The following is a 21830-nucleotide window of genomic DNA, read 5'->3' as shown; positions in this document are numbered from 1 at the left end:
CAGAGAGGAAGGATGATAAATGGCAATCAATTTAAAATGCTGGGACAGGGAAAGGGGCAAACGTTGAGAAAGTCCATGGGGCAAAACAATGATTTCTGCCTGAGAAGGCAGGAAAGGCCGAGGAAGGTGACATTTGTGTTGCAACTTGAAGGGTTAGGGGGAGTGTCACTGTGGCCAGAGGGAAGAGCATGGGCAAAGGTGGGGAGTCATGAAAGGGTAGTTGTCCCCCACCTCTACTTCTCTTCTCTCCAGGTGGTTTCTTACTAAGCCTTCCTAACGTGGTTTGACGTTAACCTGGAATGCCTGCAGAGGAGTATTTCAGTGGTCTAGAAGTCAAATTTCTGGCAAGCTCCTGCTCTCGAAACAGTGATTCTCAAACTTTAGTGTGCATAAGACTCAACTGGAGGGCTCATGAAAACACAGTTTCCTGAGCAGCAACCCCAGAGTTACCCTGTGCAGAGGCTGGGGAGGCCCGGGCATTTGCTTCCCCCCCAGCCCCAGCTCATAGGTGATGCCACCGTTGCTGGCCCAGGGACCACATGTGGAGAATCACTGCTCTATGTCAGTATGAACCTGGAAGTAAGGAAAAGACATTCAGGGGGCTGGTGGCAGGGGGTGGCAAATAATTATCCCAAGACAATTTAAGGACTCCAGCCCTTGCTCCATGGGTGTTCAGCACTGAGCCTGTTTTGTTATATGAAACTAGCTATCTAGATTCAGAATCCAGCAGATCAGCATAATGCCTTTTTAAAAATATTACAAGAAGCAGCTTTAACTTCTTCCCAGCAAGCCAGGAAGAAACAGAATAATGATATTGTGAGGTCTAAAATCTAACAGCATGGACTCTACGTTCATTTAGTACTAGCGCGAACGGAACAGACCCACCTTGATTACCTCGAGGGCGTGCATCACCGTGTTCCAGCACAACGCAGTAATAGATGTTCATAACATAGCCTGCATGCATCAAGAACTATTTAATTTGCACATAGTATATTCTGCTTAAAAAGGCAAGGAAGCACATTAATGAGAATGATTTATGTGAAAAAATAGAAGGTGCAATTTTAAAACTGGGAGAGACTGGTGCTTAAAGCTTCAGTGACAGATTCACTTGTTGAATGGCTTGTTTCCCAATGACAGAAAATAAGTCCTTTCTCTATGTGAGTGTATTTTTAGGCATCATTTAGTTTATTTGGCTCTTTCTGACCCAAATAAAGAAGCCACATTTCTCATATTTATAGCAATCAATGTAAAGGGAAATTACAGCACTTCCTTCTGGAAACCCTGAACTGTGTGTGCTATCAGGGATTATCAGGTCACAGGTCACTCAGACTCCTCCATGCTTCTGGTGTCAAGAGGAACCAAATCTGATGGGTAAAATCTAAGACAATTCATGTCATTGAAGAAAAAACAACTGTCCTGAGTTCTTTTTTTTTTAAGATTTTATTTATTTATTTGACAGAGACAACAGTGAGAGAAGGAACACAAGCAGGGGGAGTGGGAGAGGGAGAAGCAGGCTTCCCACTGATCAGAGAGCCTGATGTGGGGCTCGATCCCAGGACCCTGGGATCATGACCTGATCCGAAGGCAGACGCTTAACAACTGAGCCACCCAGGCGCCCCCTGAGTTCTTATTGCAAAGAAATTTTAAGTAACACTTTTTCAGTCCTAGTCTGAAAGGTTAACCAAAAAAATGACACTGTCTACAATTCAGGAAGTCAGTGGCCTTTTGATTTATGACCTGATCTTTGCAAAGGGCTATGGAAGAGACAAAGAGAAAGCCTTTGTTGCTTTCAGACCTTCTGTATACACTTTTCTTTGTTGGTATGTATGCAGGGGATGTTTGGAGGCACAGGGGTTTCTTCTTCTCTCTTTAGAGGAAAATGTGGTAACAACTTAAAATCAATCAATTAGAGAGACTCAGACCAAGGAAGAGACAAGCCATCCATCATTTAGACAGTGTTTACTCTTCCCTTTGGCCTTTTCCAGTGTTTGGTTGGGGTTGGGTTGAAAAGTAGAGTTAACCAGAACCAGCTCTATCTCTGGAGCTCTGCATGGAACTTGAGCATCTCAGTGCTTGAATGGCACCTGAGCTGTGGATGGTCCTAGAGCATCGCAGTACCCCTGGGGTACCATCCCAGGGGCTGAGCTCTGACCCATGGGGAGGTTTCCTTAAGGAACTGAGGTCAAATGAAAACACGCTTACTGAGATATCTCTTAGATAAAGTATAGTTAATCTTTTCTTATATAGAGAAGGAGGCTTCCTCTTGCACGGTGTGCTAGGCAGGGTGGTTTTGAAACTGACCAAAGCTTAAGGTAGAACCTTTGCATTTCTATTGTCACTTGTCCGAGGACTGACTTTATCACAGATTTCTAACAAAACAACCACTGATTTTTTTTTTTATTCTTGCTACGTAAAATAATATTCTGAGTGCTTTCATGCATATTATCTCATGTGATTCCCTGTGGAAACAGCCGGACAGGTGTAACCATGTGTAGATGAGAAATAGTAGGAAAATTGGGATTTGACCCTGAGTCTTGCATTTCTAGTCCTGTGCTCTTTCCATTCTCTATTTTATCCTCTAATGTATTTTCATCTTTTATTGATAATGCTGTCATGTTTTCTAGTTCAGCCTAGTAAGCAGGAATTGATGGATCAAGATAAAAGTTCTCTCTTGATGTTGGCACAGGTGATCGTTTTGGCCCTGGAACTGCCAGCGACCTAGAGGCATCATTCCCTATTCAAGATGTCCTGGAAAACTACATTTACTACTTTCAGAGTGTTCATGAAAGCATTGAGCCAACCCATGACATTTTTAGTTTTTATGTAAGTGATGGAAACAGTCGTTCAGAAATCCACAGCATCAATATCACCATTGAGGTAAAGACTTTGAAGTTGGAAAAGTGGGCCTTTGACAACAATATCCCACCATTAGCTAGCTTTCTATGAGCTCAAAAGCAAAGAAGATTGCATTTGATCTTCAGTTTTCGAGGTCAATTTAAAAATATAACCCTGACCCTTAGGAAACTTGTAGAATTAAGGCTGGCATTTGGGGATGGTCTGACTTAGAAATCTGTCAGGGTAGAATGTGTTCATTCTGTGTGAAAACAGTTTGTGAGGGTCAGACAGAGAAACCCTGTCAGTCTCATATTTAGCTGAAAACTAACATATGGCTATTTTTCCCTGAAATTATTGTATATAGTTCTAGATGCATACTTGCCTTTTCTTATATTTTTAATGCATCTATTTGTTAAATTGTAACATCAAAGAAACGTGTTCCTTGATGCTGTATTTATTCTCATTTGAGCAACTAGATAGCTTGCTCTACCAACCCAGGGAGAGAGAGAGAGAAAAGATAAAACTCAGAATGGAATACCCTCTGCCCTGGGATAAGACCGTCAGCATCCTTCAGAAGTGGTAGAGGGGGCCTGGCGCGGGATCAGGGAGACAGCTTTAGAAACCCACACCCTTAAATATGGTGCCCTCCTACAGTACTATGATACTCTTGGGGTTTTCTAAGACACTTTTGATTTCAAGCAATTTGCTCTTTTATCCTCAAAATATACTCGTACTTGTCTAACCCCATGTCCAGATTTTTGGTCTGAAAAACATGATCATTGTACCCATGGAAAATATCTTGAAGATTTCTGTAAAATGTCAGTTTCTTTGCAAGGAGACATTTTGCTTGTGTGACTTGCTCTTCTTTCAAATGAACCGTTTTGACTGGGAATTAAAGATGGTGACACATTCAGTACTATTTTGATAGTGAAAGTTGGTGTGACAATGTTACTTTCGCTGACTAAGGTGCATTTTCTTTCTTCTTAAACCAATATCTGTGTGAGACCTGATATTTTATGCTTTAATCAGAGGAAGAACGATGAACCTCCCAGGATGACCTTGCGGCCCCTTGGTGTGCAGCTAAGCTCGGGAGTGGTGATAAGCAATTCTTCTCTGAGCCTGCAAGACCTGGACACTCCAGATAATGAGCTGGTTTTTGTATTGACAAAAAAGCCTGACCACGGTAGGACCCAACTGCTATGGCAGCAAGCTTCTTAACTGAGGTGCCTGATAGGTTTTTAAAATAAACACATAGGTTTCTGTTGATTATTCCTCTACTTTGCCTGTGCATAGCACATTCTTTGCATCAAAGTATAATCAGATTCACAGCTAGCCAATATTCTTTGGGGTCACAGTGGACACCAGTTGCTCTAAAAAGCCTGAATCCTAGGTAATTGGTGTCTCTGAAATTCAATTTCAGCTGTTTTCTTGCTCTCCTGTATAACCTCAGGCAAAACATTTGGTTTAGAGTCCTGTTCTCAGAGTAGGATTGCTTGATAGTCCTGGGCCATCGCATCTCATACAAGGAACAGTGCGGCAGCCTTGTTATTAATTGCAAAGCTGTTCACTTCAGGTTAGAAGTGTGCTAGATGTCTTTATGAACTTGATCCTTTTGCAAAGAAAGCACTTTTCCTGATTAAACCAGAGGTAAAAACCACCATGGGAATCTTTTACCTACTTCTTTTCTAAGCGCCATCCCTCTGGTATTAGCCAAAGCTCTGGAACTTTCATCTCCCAGATGGTATCTTAGTGTATCATAACACCCTTGGTCTTTTAAAGATGAAGTTGTGTTGATAGAAGGTTAATAGAAGAGTCTGTTGGTCATTGCATTTTATCTTCCTTCACTTTCACTTTCTTTAATGAAACATTTTAACTGTCCCATCATGATACACACGACCCTTGAAAACAGAAAAATTTGCCTCAACCCAAAGATGTCTAGTGTCTTTCTGAATTTATAAGGAATTTAAAACACAATCCCTTCTCCCATCCCAGATGCCCTAGAAGGAAGGCAGCAGAAGAGTGCTATTTTCACTTTGCAGAGGGGAAAATAAGGTTTAGATAATGCAGTGAGTTCAAATTCATGGAGGGAGATTTGATTTCTAAGCCACTGTATTATCACATTCACTGTGTCTCCTTAAGAGATTTTTGAACAGGAAAAGTTGGATTTTATCTTCTTTATTTGTAGGTGAGGCCCAGGGCAGCACCCTGTGGTTCCATAGAAAATTCTGAGTTGTTGGTCATTTATGTGTGTGTGTCACCAAGAGCCTCTGAAGTGCTGGACATTTTACCCAGGCTCATGCTAGTTGACAAAATCAGGCAATATTTTGGTGCCATATATATTCTATATTGTTTCTTTGTTTTTCTTTACTTTCTTCCTCAGGCCATCTGCTCTGGAGGCAAACTGCTTCTGAGCCTCTGGAGAATGGGAGGGTTTTAACTCAAGGCTCCTCCTTCACCTACCAGGATGTCCTGGCCGGGCTGGTCGGGTACATGCCTGGTGGACCCGGGGTAGCAGTGGATGAGTTCCAGTTCTCCCTCACGGATGGCCTGCACATGGACACGGGGAGGATGGAGATATACATAGAGCTGCCTACAAGTGGCGCCCCCAACTTGGCTGTAAACCGAGGCCTCCAGCTCTCAGCAGGTACCACAGGAATGGAAGAGAGTGTCTGTGGTCCTCTGTCCTTATTTCTTCTTTGTCAGTGCACATGTGCTCTGTGGGACGGTATTGAAGTAGGCGTTCAGAACTCAGAGAGACCGGAGGTTGGGAGAGCTATTCTTTTAAGGATACTAAGAGTTGTGAGTGACTAATGTAAATCTCTTAAATTCTTTGGACCAGATGCCTGTCTGTGATTTTGGGAAGAGATTGAGAAGAGTTTGTCGTACTTCCAGGGTCCTCAAAACCTTAATTTATCCAGCTACTCATAGGGTTGGGTTTCTTAGAACATGGCCATTGCCCAGCCAACTCCGCAGGAAACAACAACAGCAAAAGAAATCCAACAGAATTTTCCAGGTGTTTATTTAAAAAAACAAAAAAAGTGGGCGGGGGGACAATTCAGAAGCCATTATGCACTAAAAGAGCTTATAAAAATAATTGAGATTCACTAGATATGGTAATCCTAGGGTGTAACATTCGCAAGTTTGCCCGTATGTAAGCAGCACCTGAAGGACCTGTGACATGTGTCAGTCTTGAAGTCGGTTTGCAGTAGAGAGTTACTTAATTAGGGAGTGGGCCTTTTCCCCCCAGAACATCTGCATCCCACTGGAGTCCTCTTTGTTTATCTACTCTTAGTTTCACATGTATTTTGTAGTGAAAACTATATGGCATACTGTATTTGAAAATTTGGAGATTCCCAAAAGTCCCCATTATTAGATCTGAGATTTAACTTTCCCCTATTTATAAGCAGAAAGTTAGCCTCTTAGTGTTTCATGGGTGCTGATAGAAGACATGAGACTCCTGGGTCAGAGACCAAATGCTTTGTTCCTCACAGCACGAGGGGCAGCATTGCCATCAGCAAGTTTGTATCGTTTCCCTTTGCACTCCAAGTCTGGTGGGGGTGATGCAGAAGGCCCAGACAGATGCCTTCACACGCAATGAGATGCATTACAGAGGAGGAACGCTGAGCCTGGGGGAACTCCCCCTGTTATAGTAACAATAAGCAAGCCTGATCTTTGTCCCAGAGGAAGATTATCACCTCCATCCCTCTGGGCTGCTTGCTGAGAATGGCCTGGGGAAAGAATAGTTAGGCCTTGCATTGTTGGCATTACCCAGCAAAAACACACAGGGCCCAGCCAAACACTAGGATGTATTACACATGAATGACTAGCATCTACTTTACCAGAATTTACTGTTCTTAATATGAGCTGGACAGGAAAGCAAGGGGCAAGGCCCCGAAAAGAGGTGTTTGCCAATTGCTAGTGTCTCGCCTCCATCCCCAACAACCTGCAGAGCCTTACAGGGCCTAGCACTCAGAGCCCCCTGTTTTATAATCCTGTAAACATTGATTTTAACTCTTTGGTTTGAGATGGCAACAAGGTATGTTTATAAGTTTAGGTAAAGCTGTTGCTTATAATTTAATGAACCTCAAGACAGTAAATAAGTTAGGTCCAAGAAGGCTTCACCAAAGATCTAGGAATTATTACATTGATCTAGGGAGAGGGTAACTGATAGGTCACAGGAGTAGAGTGAGCATGGAGCAGGGAGAGTGAAAATGGATCAGCAGAGAAAAGGGCTCAGGTCTAAACCCAAGGGAGGATTAACAAATTGGGAGGTTGGGATTGTTTCACTTAGGGAAATTAAAATTTATGCAGCTGGAAACCGAGAAGGGCAAGCACCTGGTATTCACTTAAACCCAGGCAGTGTGTGATCATTTAGTCTCTAGTCTCCTGAAATCCCTTGACATCCTATTCAAAGGCAATGATGGGCAATGACCTCCTCCCTCCCACTCTCTTCCAGGGTCTGTAGCACGCATCACAGAACAGCATTTGAGAGTGACAGATACTGTTTCGGATGACCGTCAGGTGATGTACATCATGAAGGAAGATCCTGGCGCGGGGCACCTGCAGATGGCAAAGCACGGCAACCCGGAGCAAATCTCTGTGAAAGGCCCCATCCGGAGTTTCACTCAGGCTGACATTAGCCAAGGTCAGCTAGCTGTCCTGCGCCTGCCCAGACTTCGACAGAGTCTACCCACAGTAGTAAATGGGAGTTAAATGCCTGGTAGCTTACGGCAGTAAACTGCACTCTTTGTTCTGAATAAGAGCTGAGTTATAGTTTCATTTATTCTTTCTTGTCTCCTCAATTTTTTGTTTTTAAAAAAACTATCCTTCTTGGCTAAAATGTGTTCATGCTTTGACATAGCATTGATGAAATGTGGGGCTATTATGGAGGAAAAGAATCATTTTGACTTGCTATGATGCTAAAAAGTGTGTGTGAGAGAGACAAGGAAAAAGAAGTGAATTGGGATGGATTAAGGTGAAAATTATGCCTGCCTTAGGTGAACAATTTATATCTCTTTTCAGCTCCCCCAAGAGCACAAGTTAATGAACTAAGCAAAATGGAAGGGCATCAATTGGAGCTGCCTGGGGGAGATTACATAGCTCATCCCTCCTCCAGGAAGTGCTGATGTAATGTAAAAGCATAAATGTTAAATGCCACGTAGTTACTGTATAGTTCTTTTAGGGGTTAAAAAAAAGGGGGGGGGAGTTACATAATGGGGGGAAAAGTAATCCAAAGTCATGGGAGGATGTGCAATTCCATTTAGAGGTGGAAATATGGCTCTGAGGAGTAGAAATAAGGGTCTTGTGCATGCACTAACACTCAACATGGGTAGCAGGTGAATTCTCCCTGGACTCTCTCTACTTTACTGAAGGGGGTGGAATAGACAAAGGGATGGTAATTCCTCAATTATTCCTTGCCTCAGTGTCTCTTGTAAAAATGAGACCGGGTGCCTTTCCCCAGATGTTTGGTTATATTTACATTGCGAGGTACCTGGAAGTGGTACTGTGGCTGAACGAAAATGGAAGAGTTTGCACTTCTCCCTTTGGATCCTTTTGACTAATATGTAGTTTATCTGTTAATTTGTTGGTTGGTTATACTCAGTGCTGTTTCAAAAATGACTTAAAGCTGCACTGAGAAATGGGAGTGACGAGCTCTGGGAGAATATGGGCCACAGCTCCACGTCTCTGGCCCTATGACGTGGGTATATGGCCAATGATGTGGGAGCTGTCACTGCACATTTCCCATGTGGTTACTCATGAGACTTCCTTCGAGTCTTTCACAAACCATAGGCAGTGCTACTTGGGATGGTTTTATTATGAGAGTGTTTTTGATTATGAGGAAGTCAGTAGTGGGAGGGGAAGGGAGGAATTGAAAACTTTAGATTAAAATGGCTAAAGCAATGTCAAAGTGAGGAAGGTGTTAATAGATTCATTGGTATGAATACCAATCAGATCCCCACTTCCCACTTGAGAAATAAGGGCAGAAAGCACTAAGAGCAAATCTTGATTATCTTGTCCTTTTTTACAGGCCAAGTAGAATACAGACACGGGAAAGGAGAATCTGGCGGGAGCTTTGCTTTTAAATTCGATGTGGTCGATGGAGAAGGCAACACGCTGATTGGCCAGTCATTTTCTATCAGTGTTTTGGGTAAGGGGACTTTGGGCTTCTAAAAATATTCCAGCAGGTCTGAGGTTATAGAGTGTACACCGTGCTTGCCTTGAGGCTGGAGTCTTTCCTTTACCGAGCTACATGGGAATCTGGAATCCTATGCCCTCTGTTGTGTGAAACTCTGGCTCCTTGGGGCACTCTCTGAGGGACAGGCCTAAGGATTATTCTGATTTTACTCCTGGGCACCAGGCCCAGAATTGAAGAAAGGAGGTTGAAAGGATCCCCTTTCAAATCACTGTTTCTGATATTTTCAGAAGACAATTCCCCACCAGTCATCACCACCAACAAAGGGCTGGTCTTGGATGAGAACTCAGTGGAGAAAATCACCACTCTGCAGCTCTCTGCCACTGACCAGGAGAGTAAGCCTACAGAATTGATCTATATCATCACCAGACAGCCTGAGCTGGGCCACCTGGAACATGCCACATCACCAGGTAAGCCCGTCATTTCTTGCTTCATCAAACCAAAGTTGGGATTTAGTAAGTGTTGGGGTAAGCCACTCACACCTAGAATCTGCCTTGGTTAGTATTTATTTTTATATTACTAATTTTAACCATTATATACTACCTTGCATCATATTTGGCACACAGTAGATGCTCAATAATTCCTTGCTGAAAGTTGAACAATTGCAATTTTATGTAAGCAGTCTTGTCTCCATAACCAGATTGTCAATTCCTTTAGGGCAAACACTGCACCCCGTTCTTCTAAAGTCTGAGCACCTGGCACAATATGATGCACTGTGTTTAAAAATGTAATTCGGGAAATAGCAAGTGAGCATGTGTATTGGGCAAGATTCTAGTTGAGCTGCTGCTGAGGGGGCAACAAAAGATAAAGGAAATCCCATCCTCACCTTCCAATGTGCTTTACTGGATGAGATAAGGAACCTTTGCATATAACCATACATAAGGGAAGAATATGGCAGGTATTTTAAGAACTATATAAACCTGGTGTCATAGAAGTTCAAAAATGGGAGAGGCTGCACTGGGTAGGAAGGTGCACAGAGATGGCATTTAAAAGTGCCCTTAGAGGGCGCCTGGGTGGCTCAGTCTATTAAGCATCTGCCTTCGGCTCAGGTTACAATCCCAGGGTCCTGGGATCGAAACCCGCATTGGGCTCCCTGCTCAGCAGGGAGCCTGCTTCTCCCTCTGCCTGCCACTCCGCCTGCTTGTGCTCTCACTCATTCACTCTCTCTCTCTCTCTCTGACAAATAAAATCTTAAAAAAAAAAAGTGCCTTTAGAAGGTAGAGTTTGAACAGAGAGAAATGGTATTATTTTCAGAGATGGGAATAGCATGTGGGCACATTCAAAAAATAATGAGTGGGCTAGTTTAGCTAAAGCATATATTCTGAAAATAGGAGTAGATGGGGCTCATGGGTAGCCTGAGATTTTATGCAGGGTCTTCAAAGCTGGGATAAGTAAGCCTTATGTAATTCAATAGGCGATAGAGAGTCACTGCAGAATTTTGAGCATGGAAGGAAAGTGACATTCATCTAGTGTCTAATGGATGGACCGAAAAAGGAGAGAAGAGGCAGGGACAGTGGGTCAGAAGTCTCACGTTTGGCCCAATAGTAGGTAGTGAGGCTTCCTCTAGAGGGGTGGTAGTGGGAATAGGAAGATGAGAACCATGTAAAAGATCATGCCTGGCACCCAGTAAACTGTATTCAATCAACAACAGTTGGTGGAAGAGTGGGAGGGAGGGAGGGATTTCAGGGGGAGAACCTGTAGAACTTGGCAGCTGAATGGATGTGAGGCACTTGCTGAATAGCAATCTAAAGGTAGAGTTGTCTTTGTTTCATACATTGTAGAGGCGGCGATGGTTTGCAGATTTAGATCATCACTTTCTTCCTTTGGATTTCAAGTTACGGATCATTCATTCAACCAGGGGAATAACAAAACAGGGGACGTACTTACCGGGATTCTACTCGCTCTCTAATATAGGGAGTCAGACCACAAGCAAACAAGCAAGCAGATATATCATATATCAATGGTTATGAGTATTTTAGGGGAGAAATAAGAGCATTCCAGGGTACAGGGAGCAAGGGGGTAAGGGAAGGACTCCCTGCTATAAGATGACATTTGACAAGACGTCTGAGGAGAGTGAGGGAGGCAGCCATGCTGACCGTTATATGGAAAGGGTGTTCCAGACAGAGGGATCCGGGAGTTTACCATCCTGAGGTGGGATCAGCCTGGCACATTCCATTCCAGAGGCAGCAAGACCAGTGAATGAGCAGGTGAATGAGAGGGAGATCTGTGGGGAGGTGAGCTTCGAAAAGTGGAGGGTAGTCTGGCAGAGAAGGTGAGGAAGGCAGACCACGATGATGGCGAGGGTGATGGCGGAGGGGGAAGCGTTGTGAGGGTTTGGTGGCAGGGTGTGGGGAAGGATGGAGAGATTGGCTAAAATCCCTAATGCAAATGGAGCAGATGGCCTACCCTTTTGTCCTGAAGTTCCTTGGGGAAGAATGCAGATCAGCACTCCTAAGACGTTGGCTGCCTGAGATATTTGATAACTAATTCATGAGCTAATTGCTTCTGCCAAAATTCTGTCAGGTTGCGGATTGTATCTCTCCAAAGATGAAAGGGCAAACTCTTAGCTGTGGTGTTGGACAACTGCATCCACACGAGACAGAGCTTTAAAAGCACTGAGCCTCAAGCAAGGCACTGTCAGTTGCATCACTGTTGGTCATTTCCAGCCCTCGCTCTTCTTTGACTGGGGGGCTCTGTTAAAAGTTCAGTGTGAGGCTACTTCAGTTACTCCTTTTGTGTTTTTACAGTTTCAGCCTTCACTGGGCTTAAATTCTGGCTGCCAAGACCAAGTCAGTGCTGCTTAGGGAGAGAGACTCGTCGGTGATCACATTTTTCCCTTATCTTGGGAAAGCACCCTCCAAAAATAGAGGGAGGACTCCCCTTTCCTGGGACACTACCCTTCACCTGCCCTTTCCCACCAGGCCTGACTTCCTAACCCGCCTGACTCATGCGCCCGCCAGTTTTTCTGAGGCCACCTGTTTCTAGTAACTCTTGGTGGCCCAGATCCAAGGATCCAGTCCCCTCCCCTTTACTCTTGGGGCCCCTTCCCATTGCTAATGGAGCAGGGCTTCCTGTCCTTCCTACACCTCTAACCCCATTTCATGTCCTTTCTGTAGCATTTTGCCAGAATTCTCACCTTTCCTGTCTGCCCTAAGTGAGAATATTTTCGTGAACTTGATTCTTTTTAGATGTGAAAGGTGTCCCTTCAGAGGAGATACACATTGCCATCTTTCATGTCAAAAGTCCCCGCACCTCACCCCTTCGCCTGGATGGATGGGTCTACCAGGAGCTGGGGTGGGCTGGCCTGCGCTTTCCAAGAAGAACAAGCAGACTTCCAGGCCCGTGTCTTGTGGTGCAGGCACTGAGCTATTTGGGGCCTGATGCCACTTGGAATTATCAGTTTCCACCAGCGCTTGCAGATATCCTCTCGCTGGTTAACTCTGAAGTGGACTCATTCTCCTACTGTCTGTCTTGGTCAGTGGATCATGATTGTTCTTTTTAGATAGACAGGAAGGGTATGAAGATCCTATTTTGTTCCCTTGAGGAGATATAGGGAGCCATATGCCTATGCAAACTGTGCAGAAGACAGACCAAGCCTGCTGCCTCGAGGGAGGGTAGCATGAGAGTCTGGACCCCGCGTGTGCCCTTTTCAAGGTTGAGGGGCCACACCCCCATGTCAGGGACCCTGAAGACCCTCTTTTTCTTGTGAAATCAGAGTAAGGAGTTATATTATTAGGATAGAAGCTAAGCCTCTGAAACAGAGAGGCCCAAACTGCAGTGCCTTAAAAAAGAAATTCATTTTCTCTCACAGAAAAATCCAGAGGCAGGTGGCCTGGATGGCCTAAAGTGCCTCAGTATGAGGCTCCCATCTCTGGTCCAAGGTGACTACTGTAATTGTTGTCATTCCCCAGCCAGCGGTAAGGGACAAAGGCCAGGGGAGCCCACGTCCATTCCTGTGTTAGGAGTATTACTGGAAGAACACATCCATTTTGATCACATCCCGTGGCAAGAGGGTAGTCAGACAAAGCTGTGAGGTGACTGGGAGTGGTAGCCCCCAACTGGGCATCCAGTCGCTTAGCTAACAGAAGCTGTGTTTTTTAAAGTCGGGGAGGAGGGTAGCAATCTCCAGCACAACACCGGTTCTCACCTTCACCAGACATTCACTGAGTAACTGCTGCAGGAGAGCATTTGTTCTGGAAGTGGGAGACATGCAAACAAACATGTGCAAATGTGTCTCTGTAGCTGTGACAGCAACATGACAGGACGGTGGGAGCCACCGCACAGTGAGGTCCGCCTGAGGGAGGCATGGGAGTGAGTCCGGAAGGACTTCCCGGAGAGGATCCTTTAGCAAAGGTGTTCCTTGGTTTCCTCTTTCTCTCTGCCTCTCTCAGGATGGTGACATCAACCAAAATAAGATGCACCCATTGCTTCACTTCGGATTCTCCCCGCGAGCAGAGAGATCTGAGTGTGCTAGGACTGCCGTAACAAAGTACCACAGACTGAGCAACGTAACAGAGGAAATGTATTGTCTCACAGATCTGGGGCTGGAAGTCGGAGATCATGGGGTCAGCCGAGTTGAGATCCCCTCTGAGGGCTGTGAGGGAGAATCTGTCCCAGCCCTCTCTCCTTGGCTTTACAGAGATGGCCATCTTCGTGCTCACATGGCGCGCTCCCTGTCTGTGTATGTCTCAGACAAACTCTCCCCTTTTATAAGGACTTTAATCAGAATGGATTAGGGCCCACTCTAATGACCTCATCTTAACTACTTACATATGCAATGATCCTGTTTCCAAATAAGGTCACACTGTGAGGTACTGAGGGTTAGGACTTCAGCATATGAATGGGGGCGGGGGGGGGGGGGGCGGAGATGACACAATTCATTCCCTAACAGGAGGCTTTGAAGAAAAGCTGAGGGTCTCCCACAGCCTGAGCCTGAGGTGAGACTCAGGCAGCGTGCATGCAGCCATCCACAGCCCTGCAGAAAGCAGGAAGGCCAAGGCAATCACCTAACATCCTGTTAGGAAGGCAGTTTCTTCAAAGATGCTTTATTCGTGCACGCTTCCCTGACCTGGACTGAACTTTCTCTAACGTGCTGGCCCTCCAGGAGAATTGGAAAAACTGACAGGGTTAATGTGGGTCTCCGTAATATGGCCAGAAACATAGTTTAGCCAGCAGGTTGGTAACGGAAAACACCTTTGATGGGATTAAACTCCTTCAAGATATTTCAAAGAGTAACTACCTGCTGTGACAGCCAGTAGGGACGATATGTTATTGGAAATACCATCCTGATGGTGAGTAGCTTAAGTCTTCCAATACCCAATTAGCAAAGGCTAGAATATTTTTTGAAGTGTACAGAGGTGGAAAATCTGTGCTCAGTAGGACCTCTTAGATAGCGATTACAGTGGATGAACTGAATTCATTCACCAAGCGTGTTTTGAGTACCTACTGTGTGCCAGGCACTATTTTAGGTGCACAGTAGTGAAAAAACAACAAAAATCCCTGTCCTCTTGAAGCTTCTGTTCTAGATGCACCTTGTTACCCTCTGGCACAAAGAACCACTTAGTTTGGCAGTTTCCTAAAAAGTTAAGCATGTACCTAATATATATTCCCACCATTCCACTCTTAGAGATTTACCCAAGAATAAAAACTTATGCCCATACCAAGACTGGTGCGTGAACGATCATAGCAGCTTTGTTTGCAATAGCACAAAACTAGAAATAACCTAAATGTCCATTAACAGGTGAATGGAGACACAAACTATGATATATCCATACGATGGAATACCACTCAACAATAAAAAAGAATAAACAAACAAACAAAAAGAATAAAAAAGAATTAATGCATGCTGCAAGATGGATAAATCTCAAAATAATTATGCTAAGTGAAAGAAGCCATGCCTAAAATAGCATATACTCTATGATTCTAATTATGAAAAAAATTAAAAAAATTCAACTAATCTATAGTTACAGAAAATAATTGATTTGTTTCTTTGGGATAGGGTAGGGGACAAAAAGGGAAGAATATAAGGATTATAGAGTGTTAAGAAACTTTGGGGGTGATGGATATGTTCACTATTTTGATTAAGGTGATGGTTTCACGGATGTGCCAAAGCTCATGAAATTGTACACTTTAAATATGTGCAATTTACTTTACATCAGTTCCCTCTCAATAAGAAATATAAAGAAAAGATCAATTCCAAACCTTTCTTTGCAAGAAGGAAAAACCTGTCACCTTTCTTAATCACTCTCAGACTAAGGACTCATATAAAGGGAACAGTGAAGTAGGTGACGAGTTGATTGCGAGAATCCAGACAAGTATTTCCCCATGAGCTGTGAGGATGGATTCACAGAAGGGAAAGAGATTTAAATTTCTCAGTGCAGCCAGTCTGAAGTTATTAAATTTTTAAAGAATGGTATGGATTTCTGTCTAGAGCCACAAGACAAAGTGATAAGACAGGGGGCCACATTTTTTGCCTGTCAACAGCTGATGTAGCAAGCAAGCACAGAAATATCAAATGCCTCCTCATCAAAAAAAAAAAAATAATAATGCCCCAATATTCAGGAGGCTGTTGTATCTAGGTAACAAATTTCAGATGATAAAGTTGCAAATGTAAACCATGTAGGTTGATTTTTGTAAAAAAAGATAAAGCCAGTGATATTGATGTCCCAGTTAAATGTAAAATAGTCAAAGTAGAATCTGTTTTTTTACGAAAAAAGCCAAACTGGTTTTGCTGGGATTAACAATGATAAATAATACATCCCAGGAAGCAGCAAATGAATTTCAGGACCAGACCAAAGGACTAGACTCAATGGATTAATACCCAGCATCCAGAATCAGAAAGAGGGAATTTGTGCCGAGGGACTAAAAGATGTGGTTTTGTTTCCGTCTTGGCTGGCAGCAGAGGATGAGTCACAGAAGCCCTAAGATAGAAGCAAGAATTCCGGGCTGTTTTGCTAAATGTTGTGGGACATTTAAAAACATAAGATATTACTCATTTGTGGGATACATTGGCATTATCTAAAATCACTTTAGTATTGTGTTTTTTTTTTACTTTTAAAACAAGTCTGAAAAAAATTTAACGTGTTTCCTCTATATCATGTTATTAAAGGATACTGTTTTTTTAGATCATTTAAGAGTTAAGATAGAATGATTTCGCCAACCCCAAAGTCATGCGGTAAGTTTTGTTAACTGCCAGCCTGGCTAACGTGGTATATGAGAAGCTAGAAAATCATAGACCAGAAGATTGAAAGGGACCTTGAAGAATATCCAATGAAATCATGGATGCCAGGCTCACCAATCACAGAGAAAAGCGTATGTGTAGCCAAGCCCTATGACTCCAGTGTTCAAAAGCTAAACCATCACACAATATTAAAAATTAGGACAGGTTTTCAGAAAGGACTATGAGGCTATGGGGGAATATAAAACATAAGAGAGAGGAGTTTGGAGACTAAGGCAATGGCTCTGCATTTCGCAGATTTGACCTGCATACATAAACCCCCAGAGAAAGGAGAGGAACATTTATTGAGCACCTGCTGTTGGCTTGGCACATAGCAGAAGCTAGATAATTAAGTTAACATGTGCTCCCACAGAACATATGCTGTGGTAGGGGGAAAAAAATACACAAACGACTCTAACACAAGGTCTCAGAGAGAAGCACGTAAATGCTGTAAGAGATATACAAAGGACTCCGTCTGGTGAAAGTATGGCATTTCTCTAGCATTAGAAGTGTGGCTAGCATTTTGACATCCTTTTTCTGGTTCTCTCTTCCCCTTTTGCTAGGTGTCCAGATTAGTTCCTTTACTCAAGCTGACCTGACTTCACAAAATGTTCGGTATATCCACTCCAGTGAAACCGAGAAACATTCTGATGCCTTCAGCTTTACGCTCTCCGATGGAGTCAGTGAGGTAGGCAAGGTACTCCATTCCCTCAGTGAATGGGCACTGATTCAGCAGTCTTCTTTGAAGGGAGTATGAGAAGCAACTCCGCAAGCTTCACTTTCGCCTGCTCTCACCCAAGGATAGTGGTGGCTTCTGACAGCTCTGGGGGCTCTTGCCAAAGGGAAACCACTTTGGATTCCTGGTCAAGCACTCAAGCCAGGAATGGGTGAAAGGAAAAGTAGAGAGCACCTACCTTCTACTTGGGTGGGCGCCATGGACAGGTGTCCCACCTGCACTTTCCGCCATTTAGGTAACCCAGACTTTCCATATCACCATACGCCCTGTGGACGATTCACTGCCTGTTGTACAGAACCTGGGCATGCGGGTGCAGGAGGGTGTGAGGAAGACCATCACAGAGTTTGAGCTCAAGGCGGTGGATGCAGACACAGAGGTAAGAGCATTCCCCTGGGTTCTCTGGCTGAATGAGAGGCTGATCTGTCACATTGTGACTGTGTATCCCAAGGGTAGGGCAGAGTAGTGAGGTCAGTGCAAGCACCCTTGAAAGGTTAAAAATCAGAAGACCCTGTGGCCTTCTGGAAAAGAGAAACTAATATATTTGAGATCAAATTGTTTTTAAACCCTTTCTGAACTGCTAAGTACATACACTCTGTCCCCTGATTACATGGAACAATCCCTTAATATGCTGATTTTTTTTTATCATGATTCATAGACAATTACATGACATTTTAGCCAATTTTTTTTATTCTTCCTTATTAGAGTGAACAAGGGTTTGGGGCACCTATTCATCTTTCCTACCATTTACCTCCTTCATTCAGACTTCTCTGAATGACAGTGAAATACTACAATATGAGCATCCTCAAGGAAGGAGGCTTTATTCAGTAAAACAGGGCATGCAGAGACTAAACTCTTATTCTCATGATGCTTTCAGATTAAAGTATCTAACATTCTGGCATGACTTAGCTCTCATAAAGAGTACCATAACTTTGTTCATTAGTTCTGTGGGTATCCGTCTCTGTACCAGCTTCTGCTCCAGATGCTAAAGACAGGGCTGGGAACAAAAGAGAGTTCCGGCCTTAGGGGGTTTCCAGCCTTTGGTTAGGGGGATAGACAAGAAAGAACATATAACATCATGTCAGATATGATGAGTGCTATGAATTAAAAAATAAAGCAAGATAAAAGCCATAGAGATTGAAGGGTGTGTTATTTGAGACGGAGTGGTCAGGGAAGTCTTCTCTGAGGAGCTGATCTTTGAGCAGAGACATCATGAAGTGGAAGAGCAAGCAATGCAGTTATCTGAGTCATTCTTTGAGCCAAAGAACCAGGAGTGCAAAGGCCCTGTGGTCAAGTGCGCTTGGAAACTTCGAGTTACAACAAAGAAGGGAAGAGACTGGGACCCAATAAGCAAGCAGGAGTAAAGAATGCAGCCAGAGAGGACCCTAGGACCAGGCCACAGAGGGCCTTGTTGGCATATGTCAGGCCTTTGCATTTTATTCTAAGTTGGTGGGAAATCACTGGGAGGTCTTGAACAGTGTTTTCTATGTCTTTATTTTTCCTTCTGTGTGCCACCCTAGAAGCCGCAACTAGAAATGGGAAATTAGCTTCTGTTCTGATGTATATGGGATGCTCGATACGAGAATTTTGGAAAAGTGGGGGGAAAGGTTGGGAAGGAAATGAGTAGTTTTAAAGGTCTAGCTCCTATCATCCTGGTAGAGGTTAAAAATTCAGGTTTTCCCCTATGATCCTTAAAAGACAAATTTAAATGTCTTAGTCTGACACCAGAAGGCACCAGAACATAAGTTCAATTGTAATCCCCAACATAGTTTCTCTCCTTTGTTTTATTTTTGATATCTATAAAGAAAATGCAATCCTTATTTTATAAACGTCTTTAGGTTTGGATACCCTTGACTGCCTGTTGGCCATCACTCACAAATCTGGTTTGGGGTGCCTGGGTGGCTCAGTTGGTTAAGTGTCCAACTCTGGGTTTCGGCTCAGGTCATGATCGCATGGGTTGTGGGATGGTCTGTGTCGGGCTCCACGTTCAGCAGGGAGTCTGCTTGAAGATTCCCTCCCTCTGCCCCGCACCCCCATCAAATAAATAAATAAAATAAATAATCAATCAATCAATCAATCAATCAGTCTTTTAAAACGAAACAAAACGACCTGATTTCTGTTTTAAACTTCCCTTCCCACCTTGCTTTTTCCCTCCTCGACAGGCCGAATCTGTCACATTCACCGTTGTGCAGCCCCCGCGCCACGGCACCATCGAGCGAGCCAGCCGCGGGCAGCATTTCCGGCACACGTCCATCTTCACCATGGAAGACATCTACCAGAACCGGGTCAGCTACAGCCACGACGGCAGCAACTCCCTCAGAGACCGGTTCACCTTCACTGTGGCTGACGGGACAAATCCCTTCTTTATCGTCGAAGAAGGAGGAAAAGAGGTGAGGGGCACAGACAGCGGAGAGGGAGGCGCAGTGTGCCAGAGGTTGTCCAGAAGCAGAACAGGGCATTTTTCAGCCAAGAATAGCATTGTTTTTATTCTGTCACTAATTGGCCACAAATTAGTTAACTTCTCCAAGCCTGAGCTTTTCATCTGTAAAATGGGTACGGTAACAATCACCAGCTTCAGTTAGTCTAAGGGTCAAAGGAGGTAATCCACATAAAGTGGGGAACATTGTTGGCAAATAGCACGCACAATAAAGGGTGATAGTGATTGTTCCTATGACTGTCATTGTTTCTCTTCCTTTTGGCACACCATTGACTCCTTTCATCTTGCGTTCATCTGATTCTAGTAGCTAATCTCATATGATTCTAGATTGTCTTTCTCTTTTGTGTGTCCCCTCAGCCAGCCAGAGTTTTTCAATGTCATGAAGAGAACAACCTGGTTAAGAGTATGGCTTTCGCATCTAAAAGACACTGATTTAAATTCTGGCTCTCTCACTTACTAGCTGAAATGTCTGTAAAATGGGGATGAGACCAGTCCTTAGGATGTGCATAAAGCACTTGGCCCAGTGCCTTACACAGGAAACATAGGGAGCATCCAATAAACTGTGGCTCTAATATCATCATCACTGTCATTGTTTTAGGACCAGCTGGTGAAACAGGTAAAGGGGTTTTTCTCTTGAGGTCCTGCAGTTGTCAAGCTTTCCTTCCTGAAGAGAATTGCCCTGTTCCAAAGTTCAGGTGTCTGGAAGAAACTTAAAGATGGCCTCTCCACTCCCCTCCCTGCCGCTTTTGCTCACTCCTTCATTCCTCAGCCAGGTTTCTGGCAGGATCCTAACCCTCCCCGGGGAATAACGGCAACCGTGGTGAAAGGTGGGGCCCGAGGACCCGCCTGCATCTTGCGCATTCGAGTCTGACTCAGCAGAAGCAGCGTGACTGAGCAACTCAATCACACCCAGCTGTATTTCAGGATAACAGAAGGGTCAGCTCCTCATCCTGCAGAGTCCTTTCCTACTTTGATGATGACCAGGAATGATTCCTTTCCTGGAAGAAAGATCCCCCTGCATCCTTTAGAGACAGTCTGCGTGAAGGTCATTCTCTGTTGGCCCAGGTGTCAGTGAGACGGCTCTTGGGATTTCCTGTCATTTTGGTGTCTGCTCTGCATCACCACCTGGCAGATCATTGTTTTTATTTTTTTCTCTTCTGAACTATAGCTGCTCCCCCACTTCATTTGACTTTCAGAAGAGAAAAGAGATTTCAGGATGAATCAGCAAGAGGGCTACCTCTCTGATAAATATAAAAGGTCATGGTAGGTCTCCAGAGGGACTGTATTATTTTTGAAATGGAAATTATTTAGGAAGGTTGCAGAAGATTGAAAAGCCAGCGTCTTGCTGCCCTGCATGCCGGCGTGCCTTATCCTCCCAGAAACAGAGATTCTGGGCCGGACTCACCACATATGTGGAGTGTGTATGTGTACATGTATCTGCATGAGAATGAAATTATAGACCAGTTTCTTTTCACTATTCCCACAAACGCTTTATTCTTTCTTGATTTCCTCTGCCCTTCTCCTCCCTCCCCTCCAAAAAAAGAAAGAAAATATCCTCTCATGAAACTTATTATCACACCTGGCAGAATCCCACCTGGAGACTTTGACATTAGCATGTGAATGATAAGTTTAGTCCACCTCTCCTGAGAATTTTAACAAGAGTTATTGAAGGGAAATTACTGTTTGCTGTTTCGCTTCAGGGCAATATTGAACCCACCTAAGGAATGCATGGGTGTGTGAAAGTCAACTTTTCTTCTCATCTTGTCCCCACTTGATCAATCAGCATTCTTTGTGCCTCATGCCAAGGGTGATAAGCAATGGAAACTGGCACAGCTGCCCGTTCTGAGCTGCCAACAGATTTCTGGGGTTCCAGCTTTGTAGGCCGTAGGACCTGACATACTTCAGATGTCTGTGAATGATGACTTTTCTCTTTTGGCTTCCCCCACAGGTTATGACCGCGGCACCTCAGCATTTCCAGGTAGACATCCTCCCAGTAGATGATGGCACCCCTAGAATTGTTACCAACCTGGGGCTTCAGTGGCTGGAGTACATGGATGGCAAGGTAAGGCCTTTCCGTCTGCCACATTCACATGAACCAACATGGGCTGTGTCCTTATTTGTGACCACGTGGGGATAGAAGTCCAGTTGACTCACATTTATCCCTCCCTAAGGGAGCTGATTTTCCTGAGATTGGCAAGCTCCATGAGTTTGGTTAAGATTGTATATAGTTTAAGATGTTCTTACAAAATGACCCCCAAAATACAGAAGCTCAAACAAGATAGAAGTTTATTTTTTCTCTCGCATACGGGGTGGTAGTAAGTGGGCAGTCCAGGGCTCTACATGACCTTTCAGAGATGCAGATTCCTTCTGTCTTATTATTCTCACGTCACTGGGTTGTTGCTGTTGAAGGTGTAGC

At 44.0% G+C, this 21830-nt stretch overlaps 1 protein-coding gene across 1 annotated transcript in view; it reads left to right on the top strand.

Moving 5' to 3' along the window:
* FRAS1 (Fraser extracellular matrix complex subunit 1) overlaps nucleotides 1-21830 on the top strand; it is a 417216-nt gene that overhangs the window by 333375 nt on the left and 62011 nt on the right. The window contains exons 42-51 of the mRNA XM_035004710.1: nucleotides 2687-2877; nucleotides 3865-4018; nucleotides 5216-5479; nucleotides 7292-7480; nucleotides 8864-8983; nucleotides 9259-9438; nucleotides 16808-16932; nucleotides 17216-17356; nucleotides 19140-19367; nucleotides 21363-21476. Coding sequence (XP_034860601.1) covers nucleotides 2687-2877; nucleotides 3865-4018; nucleotides 5216-5479; nucleotides 7292-7480; nucleotides 8864-8983; nucleotides 9259-9438; nucleotides 16808-16932; nucleotides 17216-17356; nucleotides 19140-19367; nucleotides 21363-21476 — 1706 coding nt within the window. The remainder of the gene's footprint in view (nucleotides 1-2686; nucleotides 2878-3864; nucleotides 4019-5215; nucleotides 5480-7291; nucleotides 7481-8863; nucleotides 8984-9258; nucleotides 9439-16807; nucleotides 16933-17215; nucleotides 17357-19139; nucleotides 19368-21362; nucleotides 21477-21830) is intronic.

Source organism: Mirounga leonina, unplaced genomic scaffold (genome assembly GCF_011800145.1).
Source record: "Mirounga leonina isolate KUSES-001 unplaced genomic scaffold, KU_Mleo_1.0 Mir_129, whole genome shotgun sequence".
Taxonomy (NCBI): domain Eukaryota; kingdom Metazoa; phylum Chordata; class Mammalia; order Carnivora; family Phocidae; genus Mirounga; species Mirounga leonina.
This window is presented reverse-complemented; position numbering and strand designations above follow the sequence as displayed.